The sequence below is a fragment of the Toxotes jaculatrix genome, chromosome 5 (genome assembly GCF_017976425.1).
Source record: "Toxotes jaculatrix isolate fToxJac2 chromosome 5, fToxJac2.pri, whole genome shotgun sequence".
NCBI lineage: Eukaryota > Metazoa > Chordata > Actinopteri > Toxotidae > Toxotes > Toxotes jaculatrix.
Window position 1 is genome coordinate 19,403,379 of NC_054398.1, and position 10,349 is coordinate 19,413,727.

Genomic DNA, 10,349 nt, shown 5'->3' on the forward strand with positions numbered 1-10,349 from the left:
CTATTCATAGCCTCCTGCTTCCGCATAATGTGACCATGGGATGAAATAGACTTTTCCCAGAAGCATTAAGAATGAGTACACTGACACAGAGTTTATGCAGTTTAGATGAAAAAAGGGACATATATGACATAGAAATAGCATTACAAACATCACATTGATGGCAGAGTGCATTCATGCACCCTGAATCACTACTTTGTCCTTTAAAAGATAATTTCCTGCCCATTTTCTTTTATTTTGGTAAAGTCTTTGGGACAAGGACATGGGCGGTGATGTTATGACTGAGGAATGCATCATGTCTCCTCACACAGTTTGTCCTTCTCCTTGGAGACAGCAGACCAGGCCTATTCTTAACTGGGCTTGGCTCAAAAATGGCCTATGGACTCTGGATCTGATACACTGTGATGTTAATGAGTACCCGGGCTTTTAATACATATTTATTTTGGGGCAGCAGGAGTCACAGGCCAAAAAGAGAAACATATGTTAAGAGAGTGTGTGAGCTCTCTCTCTCTCACATACACACACATGCTGGCTCCCACGGGTCGGGTCTGAAGAGGCCCTATCAAGTGAATCCTCCTCATATGGAAGTAGGTCTTTTGAGGACAGCAGAAAATCCTCACAGAATCGAGTTTGACTTAAGCAACCTGACAATGATCCACTCTTGTAACTGAACCAGCTCTGAGAGCACACTCATCCCTGAGTGTTTTAGCTGGTTGCAAGTGCTGCAGACCAGAGAGGGTGGAGTGCAGTGTGTTTTGCACTTGTCAGACAGCAGGCGGGCGAGTGTGCCAGAGCAAAACAGAGCTGCTCAGATTAAGCCTCCTGATTCCTTTAATGTTTTTTTCATCCTCTCTCCTCATCCAGGAGTTACTTGTTCTGACCTGCACCGTCCCAGACTCACTGCCAAGGACATCAGGCATATGCACACATCCACGCTCACACACATTCTGGTGTTGACTCATTCATGATTTATCACCAATATGTGTGAGACGACAAGGATAATTCAGTCTGGGCCTTTGCAAGATTTTAAAGTAAACAGCTCTCAATGAAATAAGTACAGCAGGACGTGACTGTTTTGGCTCATCAACTCTGACACTCAAGTGTAATTGAGTATTTAACATGCACTCCTTATTGCTCTATAAATTATCTAGAAAGAATGATGAGCTGAGGCACACAACATTGAAATTCTAACATCAGATTCTCTGGATGAAGGTTTTATGGCTTGCTTTGTTCTCTTTGATCCTTAAGTGACTGCAGTCTTAAAACAACCACAGCATTGCAGCCTTCTGTTTTTTGGTGCTGCGGACCCGACGTGGAAAAACAGTGAAATCACTGTAGTAGGCATTGCGTTTTTTGCTTGTACTCGTCCAGTGCCGAATTCAGACAGTTCCTGTGTTCATCTTGCCCATTATTTCACTCATCCAACATATCATCTGTATGTCACATCTGATCCTCCGCCTCTCCATCCCTCTGTCCAATACAGCGCTTGGCAATGCCCTACCAGTGGCCGCAGTCTTTCCTGAGGATGTGTAGGACTTTGCGTCCCAGGCTTGACTTCCACGGTTTAACAAGACTCTTGGTGTTGATCATCAAGCGACTGGTCTTCCAGTCTTCATGACCAGCCACTATGTACTCAGATCCTGGAGAGAAAGCAGAGCAGAGAATCAGTGAATCTCAAGTCTACTGAGAATGTTACAAAAATACACAGAACTGGAGAAAAATCACTGTGGAAAATACCTTATGTAAAAAGAGAGCAAAATATTATATAACTGTAATCAACGAGTTAAATACTGTGCTGCGATGGTTAGCTTGGATGAATGTTGCCAGAAAGGATTATTGTGAAATGTTAGCTGTGAAATAGTCCTATAACAGAGAGGTGGCTGTAATCTCTAAGTTGTAAATGTCTAATCTAAATGAGTGATGCTAGGACATTGGCACCTACTCAAAGTCTCTGTGAGGAGCGACAAAGATCTTCTATTCAGCACAAAGCTGGCTGATTGTCTACACAAGAGTTGACTAATTCTAAACTTCTGCATCGTGAGCAATAAAGTTTCTCCTTTTTCTTGGACCTGGCTGCAGCTGACCTGGGTTGAGGATGGGACATGTACAGCCTTGGACGGTCCAGGACTCTGGGTAAAGGGTGACACTTCCCCTCTGGATCTTCACCTGAGGATTCTGGTACAAGACCTTCTTGACCTTGACCTCCACCTCCGCATGGGAGCCTTTATCGTGAGCTGACATCACCTTCACCACCAGCACTGCCGAGGAAAAATATCACCCATTCAGCAAATTCAGCTCAAATTGCAGATCATCAGTACAAACTTCACGCTTCTCAAACTTTTAAACATTTGCACCATTGACCCTTTTCTTAACACGTTTCTTAGGTTAAAGGAAAACTCCACCCATTTTAGAAATCAGAATCACTTTACTGGTCGTGGGGCGCACTACCAAGCCTCTGAAAAAAGCTGTGTAATTTCTTTAACGAAGCAATGCACCAACTAAGATAGGGAAGAGTAAACATGGATATGAACAATGCTGGTTTTGGGATTATCCATAAATCATCTTTTTATAAGGAAGAAAATGCATACAACGTGTCTGTTGGACCTCAAGGATACACATGATGTGCTCTGGTGAGTAACACTGAATGTAAACTGAAATTTTGCTTGTTTAGAGAAAAACTTCATAGGTCCCTTTAGGGAACAACCTGGGGCACGTTGTAATTTTTTTCAGATGCCACAGACTTTACTTTGTTGTTAAATGGCCTCACAGTCCATGCCTCTCATGACTGGCTCACACGATACTGAATCAACTGACTATGTCAAATACTGCTTTGCTTACCATAGTCGTACTCTGCAGCACAGAAGAGTTTAGGGCTGCCAAGGGTGACTTCTACACATTCACATTTCTCTGGAAAAAGAATGAAACATAATTATGTAAATCATTTCATCATGATGTATAGATTTCAAGATCAAAACAGCTGCATTTTCATCTGTGTGGGTTGGTGAGTGTGCAGTGTATTAAGAGTGATATGACCTGTGACTCACCAGAGTGGTGCAGTGCAGAGAAAAGCTCCTCTACCCTAAAGAGTGCCGTCTCACTATTATTGCTGCTGTGTCCCATGTGGCCAGTGGCTGTATAGAAGACCTCCACATCTGAGCTGTGGCGCAGAGGTAAAACCAGTCAGATACAGGGCTCCACTCAGTGTTAATAACCTAGAATGCACTCTACCTCTACACCATACATCACTTTATCCATTTTCATATTTACTAATTCATATGTGTTCGTCTTGGCTCTCACCCAGAAATGCAGTCACCAGTGTAGGGATCACAGTCCCCCGTACAGTCACACGGACGGCAGCCGTATTCATGAAGTCCCCAGTAGCCCATCATGCAGCCGTCACAGCGGGGGCCTCCGACGCCAGGCTTACAAGTGCACTCCCCACTGCTAGGGTTGCAGAGAGGGCTACCACCCGAGAGGACAGAGCCTACAGGGTGGCAGGAACAGGCTGCAGAAGAGAGAGGTAACAGAACAAGAGGAACCCATGTTAACGTCTCTGTCTATGAGTCAAAAGACATTTCTCCTTTTCTGGCACAAACCTACAAGCCCGCAATACACATGATACACATGCATGTATGGAAAGGACAAACACACTTGTAGACACAAAAACAAACATATCTAGTGTGTCCTCAGTGAGCTCCCATGGCAGCATAAAAGTTAAATGCATTTTATCATCCTCTTGTAACAAGCGACAAGCTGCTTTAAGCAGCTGCAGCAGAAACAAACAGTAAATCATTCCCTCTCTACGCTGTCAGACACGCTGCCTGATGGTCCCTTGTGATGACAGATTGATTTTTGTTACAGACTTGCTTCATCTGTTTCCAAAAACGGCATGTTTGTTCTTAAAAATGCAGCAGCATGCCTGGTGGGGGGAGAGGGTAAGAATGGGAAAAATGTGCTCACATGGACCATGGGAAATTCCTCCATTGTTTGCAATTACAGTCACATTCCAAAACAGTAAGGTCTCCTTCATTCCTGCTATGGAGTGGACTGGAGTCATTCCACAATCTCATCACTGGCAAGACAGTGACTTAGAGAGGTGCTGGGAGGAAAATACCCTTATCAAAGAGAAGTAAATCTGCTTTAGTCTGGAGGGTCAAAAGAGAAATCAAATCTCCATTACTGCCCTCCAGATATCAAAGGCTACCCCTCTTAATTGGAATTCTCAGCTGGCATTCATCCAGACAGACTTATGGTTTAAGGAATAAAGAAGTAGGAAAAGAGAGTGTCTTAACAAGGGCCTCACGTTTGCAGGAGTCAGGTGCAGTTTGTGGACGACTGGGGTCTCTGAAAAAACCCTTCTTGCAGTTCTGGCAGTGACGGCCCTCTGTGTTGTGGCGGCAGTCATCACACATGCCGCCACTCCGTCGTCCTGTTGCGAGCCACAGTCTACGACTGAAGTGACAGCTCTTGGCGTGACCATTACACTTGCACTCTGTGTTTAGATGGACATTTACAATGAAAGAAAGAATGAGATGTTTTCCTTTACTAAGTTCATCTTGAAAAACATAGAGATAGCAGGGACAGCTACTCCAGTAGCTGACATTTAAAGACGAACTGCCCTGTTACTCATCAAGCATCGGCGTCTAAAAGGTTACATGTGATTTATGACGCTAAATTCATTTTGGAGATAAGTCTACACGCTGTGTGTCCTACTCTGCATTTGACGCTCTTCCCCCATCACTCACTCTGGCACTCATGTGGTGTCCCCATGATGCCGTTGGCAGCCTGCCAGGGCTGGTCATTGTAGAGGGGAGCACAGCGCTCACAGTGGTCACCAGCTGTGTTGTGTCTGCAAACACACTTGCCATGGACCTGCCAGGAAAACACAACAGACAGAAAATAAACCATTAGTCACTTATTTTCTTCTATCTCAATATATCTTTCAATTCTCGGCATGTAGCTTCACGTTGTTTCTAAACATTTTTGTCTTGACAAAGATTCGACTGAGAGTGAAACACTATCCGTTTAAGTTAATTTGTGGTTCGTAGTCAGTGTGCAGGCGTTTCGCTTTTCATCTATGGAGATTTCAAATAGCCTTGCTCCTACATGTGATGTACGTTTAATGATATTCCCTCTTAAGTATTGCAACATACTAACATTTTTATGCATAATCACAGTGTTTACACGCTCTGTAGCTTATTACTGCCTGTGTAACTTGTTTACACGCCCTCAGGCCATGTTGGAATTAAACTGGTGCTTCTGTTCTCCATTTACAGTAAAGAGAATAACATGACAGAGACTATGTGTTGTTAAAGCATTAGGCTGAATACCATAATTAAAGTTTCCACATCCTTAAATCCCTGTAATGGTAGGTAAAGCTATGGCCTAATATCCAGTCTTCACTGCAACCTTCAGCTTCAGCAGCACATACCAGAGCACAGCTGAGTAACAAGGGAGTGGTGGGAACCAAAGCCCCAAACCCTCTCCTCCCAATCTCACCACATCAACAAAAATGGCGGCAAACAGAAACTGTCAGCAGACTTCTTCAAGACATCTGAGTTAAGTTTTCACAACACAACCAACTGTACAAGGGTTTTTTTTTGGTGGGATATCATGCACCTGCAAACTGTATATTCACAGAATCCAGCTCAAAATAGCTCACCATGTTACTGGTCTTTTGTTGGCTGGGTTGGTAGCCCCTGGCTGGAACACAGTGGTCAGCATGTCCATTGCAAAGGCAGCTGCCTTTGACAATAAAATCATATATGGCGTAATGGTCTGTGGGGAGTACAGCAGCAGCAGGATGTTTGGCCTGGCAGGGACATGGCTGGCTTTGCAGCAAACGAACTCTCAGGTTGGTGATCATGAGCTGGTCTTGAGCAGCTGGTCCATAGGGATCCACTGAGTGCCAAGGAGACAAAGCTCTATAGATCACCTGGACATTGAAGGACAGAAAGCAAATGAGAATCTCTCAGAGCCTGCCTTGTTTTACTCGTAAACTCTCTAGCAAGTAAAAAAAACTGATCTTAGAGACACTGACACACCATGACAAAAACGTAAATTACATCAGTTTTTCTTTGTTCAAGGTCCACCAAATAAAAAACAGGCATCAGTCTGGTTCGCCTCTCTTCAAATAGCTGCTTTTCCAAGAAAATCAGAGTAAGTTCCAATGTAAACATGGGGCAAATGGTTCTTGTTCTACCTCATTCAGTTTGATCTTTCAGATATATGATCTCTGTCTGTCTATGAAAACGTACACCAATATAAAAAATGTAGACATGGCCATTACTCTTTGTTATAGCATCACAAAAAACAACTGTCAGACACAAACTAAGGTGCTTAAGGATTTTTATAGCAATACCAAGGAAAGCAGGAAGCGTGACATATTCATCCGGTCAAATGTTCTCACACAATGTTTTGGGGATGTCTTTGAGCCTTGAGTAACAGAGACATTAATTATAACGGGTGAGGGGCTTACACGGGGGAGCTGACAAACTATAGTGAGACACATACTTGGTGCAAATACACTGCAATTATAAGATCAGTCAAAACCATATACTCACTCAGATGTTCAAAAAGAACCTCCCAACGTGGTCAGAGGCACTTTGGAGTGAAACAAATATTTTACCGGCCAGTGAGAGTCTGTATCTGATGCCATCTGTGTGAATGAGTGTGTCTGCTCATTATTTAGATAGAACTGATTATCTGGCTCAGACCTCCCTGTGATGATACAGCAGGTCCAAAAATGCTTTGGGAGAACAACAGAGATAAAAGTGAACATTGATATTCTACTTGTGCATGTCAAAGCAGTTTAGGGATTAGAGGGTTGGCCTAACCAAAAAACAAAAAAACAAAAAAAAACCCAAAACAAAACTCTCCCACAGCCCATCAGAGGAGATCAGTTTACAAAGCCTGGTCAAATGTTCAGTGGTTTGTGTGATATCATCTTATGGAGCATCTTGGTGCCAGTAAATGGACAAGAGCAGAGCAGGTGGTGAGTGATATTGCTGTAAAATGCTGGGAGAATGTCTGGCTGCATGTTTTGATGTCAAATTTCACAAATAAAATCACAATCCAATATTGAAATTATTTATTTGCCTATTTAACCCTAACTCCTATAAAATCATCCAAAAATAAAATATGTAATATTTTATTTACACACACCAGTTTTTGTACTCCTTGATTTTGTATTGTAAAACTGTGTCATTTACAGGCAACTCTGTGTCCCTATGTTGTCAAAAGCAGTGAAACAGGCAAGAAATACAAAGAAAAGAGATACCTCCAACCTCATGGTATGTTTGCTCTTTCTTCATGTCAGTTCCGGTAAAGTATTACATCCTTTACTATTACATCCTATTACATTCAGTGAAAAAACTTTTTTAGTTATTAGCTACTTTCAGTTGTTATTTACTTGTAGCACCAACCACTCCCCTCTCATAACACTCTCAGAACCACCTGTCACCCCTCAGGTACCGTCTGAGGTACTGTCAAACTTTCTAGATTTGCCACTATGCTCACCTCCCCTCTGGTACAAGGAAAAGCTCCTGAATACTTGGAGGTGCATGTTGCCCCACTCTGCCCGACTGATGACCCCTCTGCCAGGCCAAACACCCCCTCACAGCCACTGGCAAAGTATCGGAGGGTCTTCCATGTGTGCCCATGATCCTGGGAGCGCTCCAGCACCATGGCAGCTGGGCGGGGGGAGTGGAACACCAGGATCAGATGGGTGAAGAGGAACTCAGTCTCCAGGTCCAACTGGAGCGTCTCCTCTTTCACCCCCTGCGCGGACTGCCACCAGGTATGAGGGTAGCGGAAAGAAGAGTCGCTCATGGCAGAGGGTGGGTGCGCCTGGCTGGGGATGGCGGAGCTGCACTTGCTGCATTTTGCCGCCGAGCAGGACTCCCGTCTGCGGGGGGCAGCTGTCTGTTTGTAGAAGCAGTAGGGCTCCGAGGAGTTGGAGCCGCAGATAGACTGGGTGCTCAGGACCCTACCGTGGGCCAAGTTGCCCATGCGGGGGTTGCAGGCTCGGCCGGAGCAGCTGCCCTCCACAGCTGTATCTTTGCCTTGAGATGTTTCTGGTAAGAAAAACGTACGTTTGTTTTAGTACAACCTGTGTGAAGGTGACAGAAGAATTGCAGTTGCAAATTGTTTTGTTTTGCTTTTCTGAATGGGCAGGGCAGTGCCTTTGTACTACAAGGGTTGCGAATTCGGTTCCCGTTTCCTCAACTCCCTGTCTTGAGATGTGTGCGCTTATGATGTTGTGGATACATTCCCAAAATAGTACGGCCAGTGCTTGTGTTATTTATCCACATCTTCATTAAGTGCGTGCGTAGTCTCAGTCACACAAGTTCAAACTCACCGGCAAAAAGAGGAGAGGATGCGCACACCGGGAAAATAATAAGTAAAGTCCACAGTCTCATTCTGAAGGACAAAAAACAACAAAAAAACAAAAACAAAACAGGAAGGCGCGTTCAGCAGCTCGATCCAAGGATATCCACTTGTTAATAATCTAACATTCCTTTGCGATATAAAATAAACTACTAACAAACTGTTCTGACGCAGGCACGAAGAACTTCATCTTATTCCTGTGTGTCATGGTGAAGAAATGCCTCGTTAGACTTAACTAGTATTTTCCAACAGCTCCTCAGTCATTGTCTTTAGAATATTCCATCCCACACACTTAAGGGTTCAGCTTTGCTGTGGAGAGTTCATTGACATTTTGGGAATATGAAGAGGTTGGCACCGCCCTCGTCTGGTCGTTTCCCACAGCCCTCCCCCTCTTATTCCTAAAATCAGTTGTAACCATGTTGTAACCATCTTGTAATCATCTCAGAGAATATGATTACAATGATGAGAGGGATTACTATACACTGAGGGCAATTGTTGTCAGCCTCAAACTATTTAGGGTAAAATGCTCATTTCACCCTGGAGCAGCAGTCATTTTTTTCCCTCTGCATTCCTCTCAAAGCACCCAGGATGGGAGAAATTAGTTGTCATCAGATTTGGAGTAGAAAAGAACAGTTGAACTGTCTAAAACAGTGACTAAGACATTTAGATTGTCTCCACAAACTGCACAAGCATGTCAGCAACAAGTATGTCAGTGTTGCATTCCAGCCACATATCACCACTTATTTCTAGCTGCCACTCATTAACCACGCTTTACCTGCCTCGTCAGACAGACAACAGACCTGGACCTGAGGGGTTGCACAACCCTTGACCCCAGTAATCATCCAGTTGCAAGCCTTTAAAAAAAAAAACTTAAACAGTGACATCATCTCATCATCATCAAAAAAGAGACATTTAAAGAAAGAATTTGGTACATATCTTACTGTAGGCAGCTTTGCCCTGTTATCAAGATTGATCATTCTCATTTGATACCATGTAAAAGCTTTAAAGTATAGACACTCTAAAAAAAATGGAGCAGACAGCCAAAGACAGGACAAGCTGATGCGCGAAGATGAAAATGGAACAGTGTCAGTGAGAGTGTACATCATACCTGTGAATGCACAAGGTCAGGAGTAATCTGTTCTCACTGTGAATATGGCCTGTCATATGAATCATCCTCTCATCTGAGTGTGTGTACATGTTAAAGGAGGAGAAAGGGAGTCATGAGGATTCTCAGTCTCTTCCCTAAGGCACCCCAGCCCTGACGGATCAGGACATTCCTGGAATACTGTGATTCTCGTCACAGTGGTGGCCTCTTCTCTTTAAAGGGGACGGGGTTCATGTCTGTGTGTTTTTAGATTTGCATGGGTTATTTCTGTCGTCTCCAGATGATCCGCTGGGGCAAGGGGTTTTGCATCTTGGGTTGTTCTCTTTGTGCATCACTTGCATGTTTTTTGATCCAAATCCCAGGGGTCACCATCAAAAATGCTGCAGGAAGGATGTCTAATCTTGGCCAGTCTGTGGTGTATTCCCCTGGCAGGATGAAAGCAAGACACATTACAAACAAATTCCTTTACTCTCTTTAGCTCCAGCTGTTTGTTGTTTTTCCCTGTTACACAACTTGAATTCTGCTGAGCCGTATCATTAAAGGAATAATATGATAACTGGGGAAATGTGCTTATTCGCTTCCTTGCCAAGCATTTAGATCAAAATATTGATACTGTTCTCATGTCTGTATGTTAAATGTGAAGCTACTGCCAGGAGCTTTTTAGTTTAGGTAGTCTGGCTTTGTCTAACAAAATCTGCCAATCAGCACATCTAAAAGTCACAAATTAATATGTTATTTTGTGATTGTTTAACTTGTTGTTTAACAAAAAGCAAGTGAAAAACCCGGCCAAGAAGTAGTCCTCCACATAACCCTCAAGGAAACCACAACTTGACATTTTCGGTTCAGTTTATGTATGGAT

General features: G+C 43.5%; 1 protein-coding gene across 1 annotated transcript; it reads right to left on the bottom strand.

Annotated features, from left to right (window-relative positions):
- Positions 1-40: 40 nt before the first annotated feature.
- Positions 41-8,667, bottom strand: LOC121182440 (netrin-4-like). The gene is made up of 10 exons (XM_041038938.1): positions 8,357-8,667; positions 7,516-8,072; positions 5,660-5,932; positions 4,743-4,869; positions 4,301-4,489; positions 3,295-3,502; positions 3,042-3,154; positions 2,836-2,904; positions 2,082-2,255; positions 41-1,637 (listed from the first exon to the last, which is right to left on the bottom strand). Exons 1-10 carry the CDS (start codon positions 8,415-8,417, stop codon positions 1,495-1,497), a joined length of 1,914 nt encoding a protein of 637 aa, XP_040894872.1. The 5' UTR covers positions 8,418-8,667; the 3' UTR covers positions 41-1,494.
- Positions 8,668-10,349: the final 1,682 nt, after the last annotated feature.

Bases quoted from the DNA above. Each gene is read 5' to 3' on its own strand.
- LOC121182440 (XM_041038938.1), bottom strand. From the start codon at position 8,417: ATGAGACTGTGGACTTTACTTATTATTTTCCCGGTGTGCGCATCCTCT. The intron at 8,073-8,356 runs GTGAGTTTGAAC...TTTTCTTACCAG, and splicing joins ATCCTCTCCTCTTTTTGCCG to AAACATCTCAAGGCAAAGAT. The intron at 3,503-4,300 runs GTGAGGCCCTTG...TCTCTTCTGCAG, and splicing joins TGCACCTGACTCCTGCAAAC to CCTGTTCCTGCCACCCTGTA.